Source organism: Talpa occidentalis, unplaced genomic scaffold (assembly GCF_014898055.3).
Source record: "Talpa occidentalis isolate TD23 unplaced genomic scaffold, MPIMG_talOcc4v2.1 talOcc4.5, whole genome shotgun sequence".
NCBI lineage: Eukaryota > Metazoa > Chordata > Mammalia > Eulipotyphla > Talpidae > Talpa > Talpa occidentalis.
In genome coordinates, this window is record NW_023604861.1 from 102,862,232 (window position 1) to 102,881,075 (window position 18,844).

An 18,844-nucleotide genomic window follows, 5' to 3' on the forward strand; every position below is an offset into this window, starting at 1 on the left:
AATATCAGAGGCTTTGAAATTTTGGCATGATATAAATAGAGTAGAAATTACTAATTTCAGGTACAAATTAATTTGCAGTCTGCTTTTTTCTCTTAGTTTTTTGATCATGTGAAGACTGGGATTGAAGATGTCTGTGGACATTGGGGTCACAACTTTTGGAGAGATAAGTAAGAAGCTCTGATGCCTTTAAATTCTGAAGTGGTTCTGGGATTTCTGGAAGCAGGGCATATTGACTTGTGTAACTTTTTGCAGTTGTAAATTGTTTCTGTGTTGTGCCAAAGTATGTCCTTAAAGATAAAGTTCAGCTATCACTGAAACCTGATATATTAGCATCTTTAATAATATAGAAGCTTACTTTTCTCTACTGTACATAGCCAGAGATGGGCAATGTAAGTTCAATAGAAGTGTTCTGCTCCACTGCTTCCTTGTGATGCAAGGACCCATCTGCCTTGTTAATTCCACTAAGAACATCCACTGTCAAAGTTGCCTCTCAGTGAAAAATGGCTGCTTCAGTATTAGCCATCACACACACATTCCAAGTTCCATGTTAGGAAGAAAGATAATGAAGACATAAATGTGTGTACTAGCTTCCTCATAACCAAAGTTTCAGAAGCTTCTATACAATTCTTCCACATCCATGCCATGGCCTGGCCTGATATTGCCAGCACTCAGTCACATGGGCATTTCTCACCATAAGGGAGGCAGAGGGAATGCAGACTGTTTGGTTCAAAACTGAGAATTCTATTGCTATTTGTTTTATCACACATGCTGAAAGACTGTCAAATTCAGAGCTTCAAAACACCTGAAGAGGTAAATAGACTAAAAGAAATAAATTTGTTTAAAGATACACTGTTTTTAAAGAAAATATGAACTTTTAGAAATGCGTATATCCATATTTACCTATTTTTACCCTTAAAGGCCCTATGGGAGATAATAAGATTTAGTACCTCTTTTCAAGAATCTTAGAGTAGTAGTGGAAGAAGCCAAGAAGCCAGGCAGAACTAGTCCATCATTTAATAGAAACTGAAAAACCGACTTATGAAACCATAAATAATATTAATTCTGACAGCAGGGTTGGGAATTGTGGGACGCAGGAGCCAGCTCACACTGCCTAATGGGAGCTGATCATCTGCTTCTCCTCCCAGACTCCACAGCCAGAGCCATCCACACTGGTGGCTTGAATCAGCCATGGTGGGAATGTGTCATGGAACTGACAATCCTACAAGCCCAGTGCAAACCTTTCCCAGCACATAATTGGTTAGGGAAGACTTTGGAAAGAAGCAGCATTTACTCTGGTCCCTGAAAACAGATGGGCAGGTTCTAGGCCAGTTTGGTAGATCCTGCTTGCCTTCTTGTGGCTTCTTTCCTAACTCACTAACAGATGCCCTCCCCCGACTGCTAATTTACATGAAGTTGACCTCCTGCCAGCCTTATGTAGTTTAACATAAGGAAATTTTTAAGCACTTACTTTTGGCTCACATGTTCTGATGTGATATTGGACTACATAAGGAATATAAGGCATAGACATGGGTTTTTAAAATTTTGCAATATAATAAAGGCAACAAAAGAGTTACATAGCATACCAACATGCGTGTGTGTGTGATATAATTAAGTAATAAAATGAATTAGAGATTTAAAGTGGAGAAAACCTTTACAAGTCTGGCCATACTGTTTATTTCTAGGAGTTCACCTTATTTTATAACTAAGGGCAAAATATTTTATTTGTATGAGAGAATAATTAATAAGCCACATGGGAGGCACAAAGTGATAAAAGAAAGCAAACCAAATCTTCATTGTAAAAATATGAAAAAAATGACCATTTAATGTGTCTACTTTTTTGGAGGCAGATCTAGCTTTGTGCTTTCATTACAGTGCTCCCTGATTTACAACCCTAGGACTTTCTAACAAAGACAGATTCATGTCTATACCAAGGCAGTGATACAGAGTTTTCTCCCTCTCATTCCCTTTTATTTATAACCACTTATAGCTATTTTCTACCTACTTTCTTCCTTTCAGCTCAACCACTTTTCTCCATCTTTCTAGAATCCTGTCAGCATTCCCCGAAATGATGACTAAGAGAATAACACGGAACAGTTTGTTCTCTTTCAAAAGTAAATTTGAGCTAAAGAGTTATACCTTTTTCCTACCTCCCTAAAAGGGGAAAAAAATGGATCTGTGTAGATATGAAAATGAGGTCAGTAGGCCACAGGGCAGTGTCAGATGAAAGGAAAATGGACCCTGTAATCTTGTGGATTTGGTCTGAACTCAGCAGAAGAAATGTCAGAAAAATCTGGCTAGATCCTTTCTTTCAAAGAGACGCTATCTCTGGGGTACATGTGTCTGTTCCAGGGAAATAAGGCTGCCAGGCCAGTTGACTATAAATAATAAAGATGGCAGAACCAATGTTGATCCACCTAAAAGATAATATTGTTACACGCCCAGCATTTCTCTATGCAGTGCATTTAGTGTACACTTAATAATTTCACAGACATTTGTATATTTCTGCACATGATGTTTACCAGGTAAATTTTAAATAATTTTCTAGATTGTCAAGTATACTATATGGTCCAAGTAGAACAGGAGAGTAGGTTTGGAGAGATTTGATGCTAATACCAGCCAATTTTAAAATCACTTCTGCTGAAATCCCATCTCTGGTATGTACGAAATTGTTGATGTTACTAAAAATGACCTGAGAGTGAAGTGATTGTTTTAGTATGTTGGGTGTCTTTCTCTTGCCTCTGAAATCCTTATGCTGTAAACTTCTAGTCACCCTTCAGAGGCTTCTCGAGGTATTTGATCCTTTGACAATGAAATGAGAGGGTAATGTAGTAGGGAAGTCTTTCAAACTTGGCAAAAGGAGTATGTTGATGGTGAAAGAAACTACCTAAGTGCAGCTTGGCAGAGAAATAAGAGGTGTGGAAAGAAAGCAAAGAAAGAAAGTACACAATCCCTATGCTCAGTGGGCCCGATGTCATTGTCCTTAATGTTTATTTTTCCTTTTGCTGATTTCTAATGAAAAGCTAAAACAATAATAATAAAAGAAGTTTAAAAAATTTAAATAGGTGTTGTGTTAATGTTAGGAGTACTGCTTCAGTGATCCTAACATGAACAAAATAAACTTAGAAAAAAGTAGGTGCAGTCCTTAGTGTAGTGCACATCCAATAAAAAAGTACTTAAAGGATGACTCTTTAGCTGTCCATAGCCCCTTTGGCATTTAACACAAAGGACTAGCACCAAGGATGTGGGTTAACATTGTTTACTTTCATAGCACAGGTGCGCTTATAAACTACCTTAGGTTTATAGTGATCCCTGTAACACATTTCTCTCTCAACAAATATTTATTGCATGCACCTCAACAAATATTGTTGACATAATAATGTTGCATAATAAACTACCCCAATGCTTAGCTGCTCAAAATAGGACTTATTATTCAGATACATGAATCAAGAGGCTGAGGGTCAACTGTTCCAGACTGGTCTTGCTCATGCTTCAGTGGGTTGGCTGGTGGTCAGCTGATCCCAACTGATGGTGTTTGGTGTAACTGGGGGACTTCCCTCTGCTCATGTGACAATCACCTTTGACCTGGGACTCATCAGTGAATTCTAATGGATCTTGTGGAAATACAAGAGGCAAGCTTCTGCTCCCATTATCATGTCTGCTAATAGTCCATTGATCAAAGCAAGTAACATTGAGCCCAGTTTCAGGAAGGAAGTGACAACAGGTCACAAAGGCCTTGGTAGAAGGACATTGCCACGTAATATGGCAGAGAGTGTGGATGCACAGAGAAATCAGGACCAAATAATCCATTCTGCCATACATACTAAATAATGTACCAGGAAATGTTCTAGGTGCTGATGATACAGAAAAATAAATTGTCTTCCAATATAGATCTTTCTAGTGCTAGGAGACAGAAAAGAAGATAAACCAGTAAGTTATTGAACACATTAGAAAATAAGGGCTATGAAGAAAAATATATATAGAAAGTAAAATAAGAAGTGCTGGGAATGGCACACAACTAATGGGATGGATAGGAAAGTCTCTTTTGAGAAATGCTTCTCAAGGAAATACTTAAAGGAGGTCTGCAGACAAGCCATATTGGTATTTGGGGGAGCATTAAGTTTATAGCCTAGTGGTGGGAGCACAGCTAGAGCATTTCCAGGACAGGAAACATACAGGTTAGATGTGACCTGTGTAAAAGGAGCAAGTTGCTAAGAAGTGTAACACCAAGTTGGGTAGGGCCTGCAGGTCATTGTACTTTTCCCCAATTGAGATGCAGAGGGCTGTATAGTTTGAGAGATATTGAACAGGATCCTTTGCCTTCTGCATTGTGGATAAGTTGTAAGAATGCAGTGGTGGAAGCGGGGGAACAAATAGATGCCTGTGGCAAGATTCCATTAAGATGGTCATGTTTGAGATGTGGGTGATAGCATTAGAAATGGTGAAAATGGTTGAATTTTCTATGTATTCTCATGGTGGAACATAACCAAAATTGCTAATAGAGAGAGTGGGGAGTATTAATTTGCTTCAGTTGCTATAACAGATTAAGGGTTTCAATAACAGAAATTTATTTTCTCACAATTCTGGGAGCTAGAAGTCCAAGATCATTGTGTTGGTAGATCTGGTCACTTCTGAAAGTCATGAGGGAAAACTCTGTTCCAGGCCTCTCTGTTTGATTTGTAGAGGGCCTTCTTCCTGCCTTTTTGTATCCTATTTCTTCCATACATGTATTTGTTCAAATTTCCTCTTGTTATATAGATACCAATCAGGTTGGATTTGTACTCACCCTGATAACCTCATTTTTACCTAATCACCTCTTATAAAGACCCCATCTCCAAATGTGGTCTGTTACATTCTGAGGTACTGGGGGCTAGGACTTCAACATATGAATTTTTAGGGGGCTGCAGTTCAGTCTATAACTCCAAATATGAGAGGAGAAGAAACAAAGATAATACCATGATTTTTGGCCTGGTGGTGTTGTCTTTAACTACAGTGGAGAGAAGATCAGTTGAACTTGAGGTTCCTTTTAAACACCCAAGTGGAGATGTTGAGTAGGCAGCTAAAAATTCATTTCTGGGATTTGGCAGAGTATTTGGAGTATTTGTATCCTGGAGATACAAATTTTGGAGTTATTGGCATAGAAACATTATTTTAATTCATGAGATTCAGCAAGATAACCAAGGAGTGAGTGAAGGTGAAGAAGGAAAGACAAAAGACTGAGCCCTCAGGCATTCCTACACCAAGACATCAGAAAGAAGGAAAAGAACTGACAAAGAGGCTGAGAAGGAGAGAAACGGCATCTAGGGGGGTTGTGGTGTCTTAGAAGAAAATGTTTTCAGCAGGAAGGTTCAGGAAGGGGAAGAAAAATAATTGGTGAGTAGATTTATATGTGGGGGGCATCATTGATGACCTTAATGAGAGTAATTTTTTGTTGGAAGCAGTAACCTGATTTGTCACTGTTCAAGAAAGAATCAGAGGAGAGGAATTGAAGACAGAGGATTATTAACAACACTTTCAAGTCATTTTGCTGGAAGGGGAATGAGAGAAATAGAAACTATAGAAATATATACATATATATTTTATAATTAGTGAGTATGAGCTGTATGTATGCCATGGTCTTATACAAATATATACCAATAAATGCCATGTATGTGTACCTTATATACACAAATATTCAGGGATGCAGATATAAAAGTATATGTAATGATCAGACTAGCTAAACACTTAGTCCATATTCCCTGAGAGTAGTCAAAATGAATTTATTGGTAAAAACCAGATTTTCTCTTAGTCAGTGTTGCTTTAATTAATTGAAGCTTTGCTTTTTCACTTCCAGGTTTAAGAAGTTTGATGACAAATACCTGCGGAAGCTTCTGATTCGGGAAAACCAACCCAAGTCAAGCATTGTGTCCTTATATAAAAAACTTGAAATAAAACATGCCATTGAGATGGCAGAGACTGGGCTGATAAGCACTGTCCCTTCTTTTGCATCTCTAAAGTAAGTACTGTTTTGCAAATAAAAGTTAACAATATTAAATCTGTCTTTATAATACTTTGAAATCAGCAATCATAACAAATTTGACCTCTGCCCTAGAGATATTCCTTGACATCTCACAACCAAAAAAGATCTTAGTTAATATGAAAATCTAGAGAGCTGCACGTTTTGTTACATTGTCATGTCATATGTCCCGTCATATCATGTCATACTATGTTAGAATTGATGAGTCAGAAAATATTTTGTTCTGTGTAAGAGGATTATGCCTATATTATGTTTGCTTTGGGCAATTCAGTGCTTATTGAAAGTAAATTAAAGTCTCTAGCAAGCATTTTGAAATCGAATAGTTTGAGGCATTTTAAATTTGCTCTTGCAAAAATGCATGCAATTACATAGCTGTTTTCCTTGTAGATTATTCAGAGTCATACCTTAAGGACTGGAAAGAAAATCAGTGATCATATAGTGCAGTGGTTTACACCATGGGAACATTTAAATATAATCAATTCCTGGGATCCATCCAGACCGGTAAAATGAAAATCTCTGTTCTTAGGCCCAGGGATAGGTGTCTTTATAAGTTTTTCAGATGTTTTTAATATACGGCTAGGATTGAGATCCACCAATCTAGTCTCTCTCCCTAGTTTTAAAAGTGACAACATGAAGAACTATAATGATGAAGCGAACTAAACAAAATCTTACAACAAAATCAGTAGCAGAACAGTTAAATATTCAATTAGCAAGTGAGGTCATTCATTATGCAGTCATCATTGCACCTCTAGCACAAAAATGACTGAAATTACAGCTTTCTTCTTTCACTGATGAGCTTGAAACTCATTTAAACTAAATGTCACCTAATTAAAATGTTGCCAAGGGGTGTATTAAAATGAGAGGGGAAGCTCCAAGTCACACCCAACTATGAAAACTAATATTTTACTAGGAATTGAAGTCCCCTATAAAAATTATGGGAGTTCACACCATCCAGAGTAAAAAGAAGTGATCAGGAAGGCTTGGAAGGAAAGACATTCGAATGCATTAGAAACAATATTTTAAGAGAGAATGACTGAGAATCTCCCAAATTAGATAAAAGATGTAAAGTATGAGAAACCGCAAATAAATGGAATAAAAAGAAAACCAAATATAGATATAGGCTAAATAAAACTGCTAAAAATCAGAAAAGAGAAAAATTTTAAATGTGCACATGGGGAGAAGGGGAGCAAGCTTTTTAAAGGAGAAAAAACTGAAAAGTGACTCCTTATGCTTAAAACTAGACAGCATTTCAGACAATGCTTGGAGGACAGTTTAAGCAGTAAAATCATCATCCAAAATGTGAAACTGTATTACTAAGTGCCCTGTGAAAATGACACTTGTGTAGAATACCAGATTCAAAGTAGAAGGCAGGTACCACCAAGCTCCCCCTCTTTAGGAACCTGTGTGTCAGGCAGCTCTCCTTTCCCCCCACTTTCCACATATCTATGAATAATGAGGAAAATGCCATTCATGTTGATATTGTGTTTAGAAATAAATTTTATCAAATGGACAAATTTGCAAATACAGAATTCCTGAATAATGAGGATCAACTGTATCGTGCTTATGTATGGTAGGTGTTGTCTTTGCAAATATTTCTAATGAGGTATTTAAAAGACCAGGCCATAAAAGCAAAACGTAGCTAATCAAGTTTCTGTTGGAAAAACTCCTCTATTGCTTTATTTATGGAGTACTAGAAATAATCAAATGATAGCATTACAAGCTACTGTAGTTTTTCTCCATAAAAAATAACTGTATGGACAGATTCTAGAATCTTGTACATGATTAAACTTATGAAGAATGGTTAGACACCAAAATCAAAAGTTCAGAATTGTGAATTATTTGAAAATATCAGGTAATTTCCAAGTGTTCAAAGTAACATTCTTAAATAATAATGTTATATTTTCTGGAAAGAAAATTGATGATTTTAATATTGATTGAATAGTAAAATAGTCTTATTTTAAACTTTCACAGTGACTGTCGTGAAGAAAAAATAAGGAAGCTCACACCTGGTGAAATGGATGAAATTCGAGAAATATTATCGAGAAATCTCTATCAAATCCGCCAACGAGTGAGGATAATTTATTTAGCAAAATATTTGTTTGCCCTTGGCTAAAAATTTGTGTTTTGATTTTATGCTATCCAGCTATAAAGGACAGCACCTCACCTTTGTGTCAGCCTCTGTAGGTCCCACACCCAGCACTGCTTCACCCTGTCTTGTGTTGGGGTGTCACTCTCCTTCTGGATACCATGGGTAAAACCTTGTAGTTCCCTTGGGAGTTCTGCTCTTATGAGTTTGGAAGTTAAGTTAAATTTTTTAAAGAAGATAGCTTTATAGCTTAGAAGTCTTTAAAAAATATAATCTTCATTATTTAGAAAGTGCTTTAAAGCATGTTCTGAGTCACTTCTTTCACTATTTTTCTCATGGTTAGCAACTCTTTTTAATTATTTACTTACAGTATCACTAACACTTAGAGAATACATACAGTTTTCCATGCCCACATTTCAGGGCACTGCATATGTGAACTTACTTGTTTCTCCAACAAGAGGTAAATACTACTGTTGTCTCCATTTTGCAGATGGAGAAATTGAAGAGCAGTCAGATGAAGTGGCATGTTAGGAGTTCTTTTTTTATTTTATATATATTTTTTACATCATTTTTCATTTTTGTACAATGTATGCATTTTCATCTTGGTTATAGTCCCCATAAAATTCCCACCACCCTTGTTTTGATCCTATTTCCCTTCTCCACCCTGTAGTATGTCTCTGGTTTATAGTTGCCAGTTGATTTTGATTTTTGATTATTATAATTAGTTTTTTTTGTGATTCCTTATTTGGGTCTTCTACATTCCTGCTATGAGTGAGACAATCCGGTATTTTTCTTTTTCTTTCTGGCTTATTTCACTGAGCATGATCCCTTCCAGCTCCATCCATGTTGCTGCAAATGGCATGAGTTTATCTTTTCAGATTGCTGAGTGATATTCCATTGTGTATATGTACCACATCTTCTTGATCCAGTCATTTATTTTTAGGTATTTGGGTTGTTTCCATAGCTTACCTATTGTAACAATGTCAGGAGTTCTTATTCATTTAGCATCTAAGCCTCTCCCTAAAGGCTGTTCCCATTCGAGCCTGCATTGCTGGTGTTCCACCCTTTCCCCTTAAGCACCTTGTAATGGCAGCATTCTACTATCTAAAATGAAACAAAATCATAATTGTGTCTTTCAGATTAAACTATTCTTTCAGAATTTGGGATTTCTATTTCCAAGCTCTACTTTATCCATTCTTATTCCACATTTCCCAAGAGCCCTCATAGTGACAAGTTCTGTTGTTGTTCCTTGACTGATGTTGACCTTTTAGACTCTGCCCAGAATGTTCCACTGCTTCCTGTCAGCTGATCAATATCCACCAATTTGTGTGTTTCCCCAACAGTCTCCACTCCCAGCCCTACCTTTAAAATGGAACCATACCACATAATGTCAGCACATAATGTCATAGTTTTGTATTATTTTGTTGGTCTTAGATGCCCAACTAGATAGTAAATTCAAGTCAGGGATTGAGCCTCACTTTATAGACTTTTGCCTATCTTTATTCGAACTAGTGTAGTTCTAGATACAGGGCTATTCCCAAGTAAGCTCCATTAGTTTTGCCAGAAAATGAACATAGTTACCAATTCCAGTCTTCAGAAATAGATTTCTATGGAACTTATAAAACTAAAAAAGTGTGCCAGATATAGCCCTAGTTTAGAAAATTACTGTTTCAAATACTAGGACGTGATCATTAACAGTAATGGCAACTGCTTTTTCAATTTGACAACTCAATTGAAAAGAAATTTTCCTTAAACAAAAGGACAGGGCACCACCAAGTGGCTCAAAGTGGTTTGTTTTAACACTAGTAATTCCTGTTCAATAGGTGAATGAAAATAATTTGTATTCCCCACCCTCTCGTCAGCTGCTAATACAAGGTGCTTCAGAATGGATAATAGCATGTGATGAATGTAAAGATTTTTCTTACTTACAAAGATCACACTTAAAAAACATATTCACTGACTTATATTAGAAGACAAATGCTTTTAAAATTTGAAAGAATGTTAACTTTTTTCTTACTTATAGTTCTTAAGTATCTAGCTTAATGGTCAACTTTTGGAATTTCTGGGCAATGAGCAGATATTTTATAAAATGTTGCTTGTGTTTTCCTTTCAGACTTTGTCATACAACAGACACAACCTAACTACTGACACAAGTGAGAGACAAGCAAAGGAAATTCTGATCCGCCGAAGGCACAGTTTGCGAGAAAGCATTAGGAAAGACAACAGCTTGAACCGGGAGCGCAGGGTAACTGAGTTCATGCTTCTGGGAGGTAGAGGGTCCAGGGGCAGGACCAGCAGTTGTTCTAGAGGCTCGGCTGATGGAGGACTCTGGGATGGAGCTACTTACAAAGACTTTTCAGATCTTTCTTCGACACCTGTTATATTCCAAACAATGTCTTAGGCACTTGGAATACGTTGGTGAACAGAAACACAAGCATGCCTACTACGCTTGTAGAATTCATCTTCTAGTGAGAGAAAGGCAATTGGCAATAGATAGAATAAGAAAATTATCTGTGATGTTAGTAGACAATAGTGCTATGAAAAATAACAAAAAAAGCTGAGGAAAGCTGTTGGGAATGCAGGGAAGGGTCAGTTTACAATTTAATTTTTTTTATTTATGCACACAAGAGCTGGGGTACAGGCCAGAGGTGTGGGGGGTGAGAGGATTCCCCAGAGACAGAGTGGGGAACAGAACAGGAAGACTGACCGAAATACACTGCTGAGGGGGTCAGCGGGTGAGTCAGGAGAGGTCTGCCTTGCCATGTGGGTTTTTCCCTGGGCGGGGATCAAACTCATGCTGCAAAGGCTGCGGGTAGCTTTATAGTGCAGTGCTTAATCCCTTGCGCCACCAGGGAGGCCCTCAGTTTACAATTTTAAACAGAATGACCAGGTCAGGCTTCATTGGGAAAGTAATATTTAACTTTTCCAGGGGAAGGTTGCAGCTCCAAGATGTGCAAGCAGCTGTACTGAAATGTCAGGGCATTACATTAGTGCCTGGGAATGAGAATTCACAGTGCAGTTTGGTCCCACTTCACTTGGTCCAAGGCATTGGCAGTAGATAAGGAAAACCATTTTATTTTATTTTTTTAAAGATTTATTTATTTATGCATAGAAGAACTGGATACAGGCCAGAGGTGTGGGTGGTGAGAGGATTCACTAGAGACAGAGTGGGGAACAGAACAGGCAAATTGACCGAAATACACTGCTGAGGGGAGCAGCGGGCGAGTCAGGGGAGGTCCTTTGCACCATGTGGGTATCTCCACGGCCAGGGATCAAACTCATGCTGTAGTGGCTGTAGATAGCTTCATAGGTCGCGTCTTAACCCCTTGTGCCACCAGGGAGGCCCAGGAAAACCATTTTAAAACAATTGATTTAGCTTAACAGGAATTGCCTCTTATTTTTTATAATATTCTGTATTGGGTCATCCTAGATTGGAATATTTAGGTGTGTACATTATCTTTTCTTAATGTGTGAAATGTGACACTACTAATTAAAAGTTAAAGAAACTAGAAACTGTAGCTTTGGAAATGGCAGCAAGTTAGCTACAATAATACATTTTTCCCCTATTATTTCTAAAGCTTACCAAAGTAATTTAAACCTGAATAAGATATATTTTTTCATGTATTTTCCCCCACATATATAGCTTTTATGTCTTTTTTAATAATACTCTTAAAAATAGGTATTACTGTAGCTTTTTTGAGACAAAATCCAGTGGTTTTTTCACATCGTGTATTTTGATTCCACTTTGTTTCCATTTTCCTTAGCACTTATTTCTATTATATTTTGGAAGAGATTGAATTATTTTATTTTATTTTTTTAAAGATTTATTTATTTATGCATACAAGAGCTGGGATACAGGCCAGAGATGTAGGGGAGGGGTGGTGAGAGGGTTCACAAGAGACAGAGTGGGGAGCAGAACAGGCAGACTGACTGAAATACACTGCTGAGGGGAGCAGCAGGCAAGACAGGAGAGGTCCGCTGCACCATGTGGGTTTCTTTCCAACCGGCCAGGGATCAAACTCGTGCTGCAGAGACTACAGACCACTTCATAGTGCAGTGCTTAACCCCCTGCGCCACCAGGGAGACCCGAGATTGAATTATTTTAAATAAAAGAATTATTGCTTGGAACTTTATTCCTCATCCTTACAACCTTTTGCAAAGTAGTTTGGAATGAAGTGCTAAAATTTTAATTTTAGCTTGCCATAGAATTTTTAATACCTAATCTAAAATAATAACATCTACATAACCTAAATAGTTTTCTTTTTTTTTTTAAAGACTTATTTATTTATACAAGCACTGGGTACAGTCAGAAGCGTGTGAGGGTGAGAGAATTCACCAGAGCCAGAGCGGGGAGCAGAACAGGCAGAAGGACCGAAGTACACTGCTGAGGGGAGCTGCGGGCAGCAGGAGAGGTCTGCGCGCCATGTGGGACCCTCCCCCGGTGGCCGGGGAATGAACCGGTGCAGCAGAGGCTGCAGGCAGTTTTGCAACCCAGCACTCAACCTCTGCGCCACCAGGAAGGCCCTAAATAAAGTTATCTATTTATTTTACAGGCTTCTACTTCCACCTCCCGATATTTATCCTTACCAAAAAATACAAAGCTTCCAGAAAAGCTGCAAAAGAAAAAGAACATCATTAATGCAGGTAATGGATACACTTGGGCCAGAAAAACTTGAAATTTATTTATAATGTCTATAAAATAGAAAAACGTCCCCACTCATCTTCATGAAGGACAGTGAGTTCAATCTAAAATAATAACACATTTTTGAGTGGAGTTCTAGGCACATAATAAATAATTTAATTGGTTATTTTCCATAATCATCCTATTTAATATAGTACAGCAAATGTTGTCATCATTTGATTAGTGAACAGTAAAGAGAAGCCTGTAAATCTGCAAAGGATTTAAATTTTTACAGTAGTCTAATACATTTGGTGGTCAGAAAAGTAATGACGTATTTTTTCTTTGAAAAACATAGAAAAAAATACATCATGACTTTCCATCCTCCCAATATGTTCATAAAGGCAACCACATACTTTACTTCTGGTTATAACTATTAAAACCTTGATATAAAGTCTAATATGGCTTTATTTGGTGGTAATCTTTATGTAAGTCCAAACTATTTTCTGTGAACTTCAGGAGAAATCTATTCGAATATCATTTTATTAAATGTAAGGCATAATAATGATAACCTTCTCTGCCCCTCTTTCTTGCTTATTTATTTGATTAGCCAAGAGGAGGAAAAACTGATGATGGCTGGTGGCAATGGACAGTGAGATGAGATATGAGATGAGAGAAAAATGGAGGAAAAGGCAGGGCTACCTATTTAAGAGTGGACTGTGTTACCAGCTTGGGTCCATCAGCAATGCTCTCAAGTCCAGCAGCCTCACCCTGGGAGAGCACCCCACCAGCTGACCTACCGGAAGTGTCCTGGGACCTGAATGTTGACAATCAACTAGTTCTAGCCTTGCTTCCTCCCTTTGGAAAGTGTACATTGATACACTTTTATGAAAATGTAGAAGAATAAGGAAGATTGTATATGAGATTCCGGATCAAGGCAAGAATCTTCCTAATAACTGCTGGTTACTGGTCAGTTTACTCTGCTTCTGACACTGAGCTGAGTCCTCCAGAGTCCTTCCTGTGGGGCAGAGGTCAGCACAGCTGCTTCTGCCAGGTGGACTCTGTTTGAATTCTGGGTATGCCATTACCAGCCTCAGTTACTTCATCTGTAAAATGGATGATTGAGAGGATTAAATGGATGAATGCATTCAAAAATATTCAGGATGGTGTATGGCTCTCAAAAGATTATGCGACAGGCTCAGGTCCTTAGAATTAGTGACCCTCTGACCCCCTACCCAACCCAGAGAACACAAGGACACAGCAGTTACATGACCCACTAATGTATTACCAAGTCATTTGTGACACCCTTTTTCTAAAATGCTTGCTCATACTCACGTTGTCCTTTGCTCTGTGGTAGGTGGCAATAGCAGTGACTCAGACATAGATGCCGGGACCACAGTCCTCAATTTGCAGCCACGATCAAGGCGCTTCTTGCCAGAACAGTTCTCAAAGAAAGCCCCGCAGACATATACAATGGAATGGAAGAATGAGGTAGATGTTGATTCTGGCCAAGGGAAGCCCTGTGCCCCCCAAGTTCCCCACAACAAAGAGGGGGGCACCCAGACTCCAGGTGTGTTAAGACAGCCCCTTCTCTCCAAAGGCCAGTTTAGCCTGAGGCGGGAAGACAGCATGACTGAAGGTGTCCCACCCAAGCCGCCTCCCAGGCTGGTACGAAGAGCATCGGAGCCTGGCAACCGGAAAACCCGATTCGGCAGCGAGAAGCCTTAATGGGAATGGGCAAAGCAGACCTGGGGTGACTGGGCCAGCCCAGATTGGTCCTTTACTTTGAAACCTGACACACAGTGGAATCCATTTAAAGCTCTATGCATCTAAATACTGTCTTTGGGTGGTATTGTCTTGCCATTGATAAATGGGAGGAAGACTTATCCCAAGAAGAAAATCAAAGAAAAAAAAAGTCCCATCAAATGTCCTTAATGACTTGTTGCTAGCAGTTGTATTCTTTGCAGTTCTAAAGAAAAAAAAAAGCGTGCCTTCATTGAACTTGAATGATAGAACTTTGAAATTTTTAACACATCCTATTGGTGAAATTTTTAATATATACTATGCCTCAAATTTTATTTATGAAGAAATATGTATATCTATTGTCAGTTTTTAAGTGTATGACTCTAAAAATATTCCAACCATCTGTCCAAAAGGTAATGGATGGGAGGCCTTCAGCTGCCTCAAGGCAGTCCTTATCCTAGCCTGATGCCCAGTTGGTAAAGAAGATCACAGCATGGAGTAGAGATACCAAAGACTCAATAAGGAAAACCTTCAGATCATCAGCTCTTTTTTAATTTGCTTCTCATTCTATTTTCATTTGGGGGTGACACCTGTAGTCCATGTCTCCTTATCTATATAGTGAAAAGAGAAAGGCTGTGTGGGTGAGACCAGTTTACAGTATGTGACAGACTTGGTACAGCTTTTGACGAAAGTTCCTTCTAAGTGAGTCTCATAGGCCGTTGGGGAGATAGGACAGTACCTGCTTACAGCTAGTTGGCAGGTTTTATATTGTGCAATACTAGGAGAAGGATGCAGGGGATTTCCTATCACGCCTACCTGCTTTAGAATTTTTCTGTAGAATATTCTAGAACTTTGAATCAAGGTTCAGACACTCCCAGGTCACAAGGGTGAAACAGTACTCCAATGTTTAAAATGTTGACAGAAATTTCAGGTTTTGAATTTTATTCAGGAAGCACTTTGGAGAATGTGGAATGTGGGAGTTCTATATTTTTGCACTAGCCTATAATTTGTTACCTCTTCCCCCTCAATAAAGTAATAACTCAATACTTCATAGTACAATGAATTCCACTTATCTGAGTACTTTTTTAAAAGTACAACAGAAAGAAAAGAACATAATCATTAAAGATTAACATTTGAATCTTGGTCTCTTAAATTGTACATTTTATTGCCCTGTCATTTTTGCTGAAAAACCTTGCTTTAAAACTTGTTTGGAGCAAGACTAAATGTCTTGATTTGGATATGAAATCAAGTCACTGACGTCGTCCCCTGGAGATACAGTCCCCTTGGAGATACAGTAAAGGAGACAAGTGAACATATTATTATTGGTGGAAAAACCTGAGTAAATTAAATGGAATGATTCAATACTGAGAAATAGTTAGCAGTGATTCTCTCAACTTTCTTCTAGCCCCAGCAATGTGCAGCAGTAAATCTACCCTCTTTTCGCATGTTGTAAAATTTTAGAATACTGCTAGATTGTTTGGTGTGAGAGAGAGGAAATGATAAACGCAAAAGGTACAAGTACACGAACAGCACAATTTCTTTCCCAGGCTCTCCCAAGCAGATCAGTGGAAAGCCATGTAGATCCACGACGAAAACTATATACTTAGGACCCTGTGCCAAATGCCTCTTTTAAAAGCAAATATTTATATAAAACTTATATTTTACCTGCTGAAGAGAAATTAAAGCTGATTTTCAATTTCGAAACTTATTATAGGAATATGATTCATAGAGATATGTGATGTGCATTTTTGAGAACACCAAGAGTAAATTTTCAAAAGTTAGAAATTATGAAATCTGACAAGAAAGGCAGAAATGGAAAATGACCTTAAAAGTAAATTTCCTGGTTTTCTATATTAATAAATATTATATGAATATCTCATTATCAGGAGTGTAACTTTCTGGAACTGAAGGAGAAAATGAAAGTTTTACATCACTTCTTTTTAAACAGGGAAACCATATTTGGGTTTCATTCATCAAAAATCACATGAAGAATTTGATGAGTAAATTTCTAAAAAGGAAACTTATGTTATCAGTGTAAATTTGTTCTTATTTGTTAAATGACTAAAATAATGAAAAATAAATTTGAATTCATTTAGCTTTTTCTCTACTTCTTTTTAATAAAATTATTAAATTCTATACCCTGTAGGAGAGAGTATGGAGTTGAAAACCTTTAACTCACTAGCATAACTATTTAAATTTCTATAACATAAAAAGATCCCCAGCCCTTTTAAGTGACTCCTTTATTTCACACAGCACTTGAACCAACCAGAGTTCCAATGGAACATGCCCAGGTCTTCAGTGTTTTTTTGTAACAAATTTCATTTGACTTGCCTTTAAGTGAAAAGTCTGAGCTTATTTCTTTATAATGCTCTGGTCCAGTAGCGGCAACAGTTATGCCAGTTAGCAAACTATTAGACACTGATACTTTTAAAAGTGTATTTGGTGTATGTGTCCCCAAAATATCTGGGATGAAATTTCCTTCATCTTTGAGTAAACTCTGTAAAGAGAGTACAGTTTACTTATATGTATATGTGGCGAGGGTGCATGTTTATGTAAAAAACAAACAAAAAAAGCACAGTTATTCATTATAGGTGGTCTTTGGTAACACTGTTTATTTAATTTTTTTTTTAATGTTGATGAGAAAAACAAAATAATTACCACCAGGAACATCTGCGTAGAATTTTCATGTTGGCACCACATTTGTGTGGGTTTTCCCTGGGTAATCTGGTATCTTCCCACATTCCAAAGGTGCACTCTTGAAATTCATTGATGTGTCTAAATTGTCCCAGTGGGAATCAGTGTGATGTGTGCATGAGTGTGACTGCGAAGGAGGGTGTCCTGTCCAGGCTGGGTTCCTACCTTGAACTCTGAGCTACCAGGTAAGGTTCCCACCACCCAAGACCCTGACTTGGAATAAGCAGATGGGAAAATGAGTGAATGAACCAATGATTGTTGCATGTTAGAATTGGTTGGGTGGGTCTTCATTTAGAAGGTTGGTGATGATGTTGTGGCCAAAATTATTCTGTAGGACCGTAATTCCTGTTTATATCATTCAGTGATAAAATTGGTCTCCTTATCTTTTCACTCTAAAATCAGTTTCCATGAACCTATCCAGGACTTTAAATGGATTTACGTTACATGACTCAGCATTTTTTGTATTTCTTTCACTGCCCAAATCCTGCTTATGTTAAACGGGGATTTTTGTCTGTAATATCTTTTCTTTGTTCAAAGTGTACACATAAACTTATTCACAAAGAGTTATGAAAGAGATCTTTTTGGAGCTGTTAGCAGTAGCTGCTGAGGCTTGAACACTATCTGTGGAATCCCTCAACCCAAACAAGAAAGGGTCAGGTGTCAAAACAGTGTGGTAATCTAGACTTTTAGTTGTTAGTTTTTTTCACTTTCAGAGCAAAATATATAGCTTGCTGATATTTTATGTACACATTTTAAGCAGGTTCTTTTTTTACTACACATTTGTGAGGCAAAAGAGAGCATTGTTTAGGTAACAGATGCCGAGCAGTAACCTTAATATTTTGTCTGGGAGAAAAGACATTTCCATTCAGAATTCCTTCCAATAGCATCCACTTCACATGTGGCTGCAACAGTGTTGTGCTAATGGCAGATGTGCAGATGAGATACACACATAATGCATTTCTGAAGAGTTTATTTAATGTTGCACTGTTATCTAGCTTTTCAATCCCTTTTGCTTTGTTTTCTAATTTTTCAAAAAAAAATTCTAACGAGTTTGAGTGCAAGGGGTGGCAGGGTGAGACTCCACTCAGGCAGCTTGAGTCTCATACAATTCAAGCTGCTGCCAAAAATGAGGAAGTGGGGGCCTCCAAGGTGAGGATCAGAGTGTCAGATGGAGTCTGCCCCAAGGACTCCCATTAAATTCGCTCAACCCACCAATCACAGCCTGCCTTTCCATCATCTCCTAATCATAAATCTTCTGCTGTAAATCTTGGGATTCCAGTGTGACCCAGGGAGAAAGGCAGCTCAGGAGACTGGGGGACACTGGGAAGCTTCCCTGGAGGATAGGTTTGTAGGGCGCACAGTGGGCTCAAGTTCCAGGACACTGAATGGGGGTGAAAGGTAAGGACCCACAGAGCTGGTGGTGGGAACTTGGTGGGAGGCTTGGAGGCCAAGTGGACTCTACTACTGTGGGTGGTAGCATCCATCCTTGCATCCCCATTTCAATAGCCTGCTCCCTTCCTGGCCATTCCTTGGGGAAGGAGACACAAGAGGGGATCCCACAGACTGCTCCTGCCCACTACCCCTGCACAGTAAACACCAAGTTTATGAGCAGAATGAGGCCTTGGAGACACTACACAGGACACAGACACCGTTGACATATACTCAACCTGTTTATTGAGGTTTTAGAGAA

The 18,844-nt window shown here is 38.2% G+C and overlaps 1 protein-coding gene across 3 annotated transcripts in view; it reads left to right on the forward strand.

Moving 5' to 3' along the window:
- SLC9A2 (solute carrier family 9 member A2) overlaps nt 1–14,612 on the forward strand; it is a 78,708-nt gene extending 64,096 nt beyond the window's left edge. The window contains exons 7-13 of one of the 3 annotated variants that reach the window (XM_037528937.1): nt 97–167; nt 5,831–5,992; nt 7,985–8,081; nt 10,213–10,344; nt 12,653–12,743; nt 14,075–14,208; nt 14,318–14,372. In XM_037528937.1, the coding sequence (XP_037384834.1) occupies nt 97–167; nt 5,831–5,992; nt 7,985–8,081; nt 10,213–10,344; nt 12,653–12,743; nt 14,075–14,208; nt 14,318–14,332 (702 nt within the window). In that variant the 3' untranslated portion in view covers nt 14,333–14,372. Of the gene's footprint in view, nt 1–96; nt 168–5,830; nt 5,993–7,984; nt 8,082–10,212; nt 10,345–12,652; nt 12,744–13,327; nt 13,358–14,074 lie in introns of those variants that run through there. The other 2 variants (XM_037528936.1, XM_054701967.1) reach the window with 2 other exon arrangements.
- Nucleotides 14,613–18,844: the final 4,232 nt, after the last annotated feature.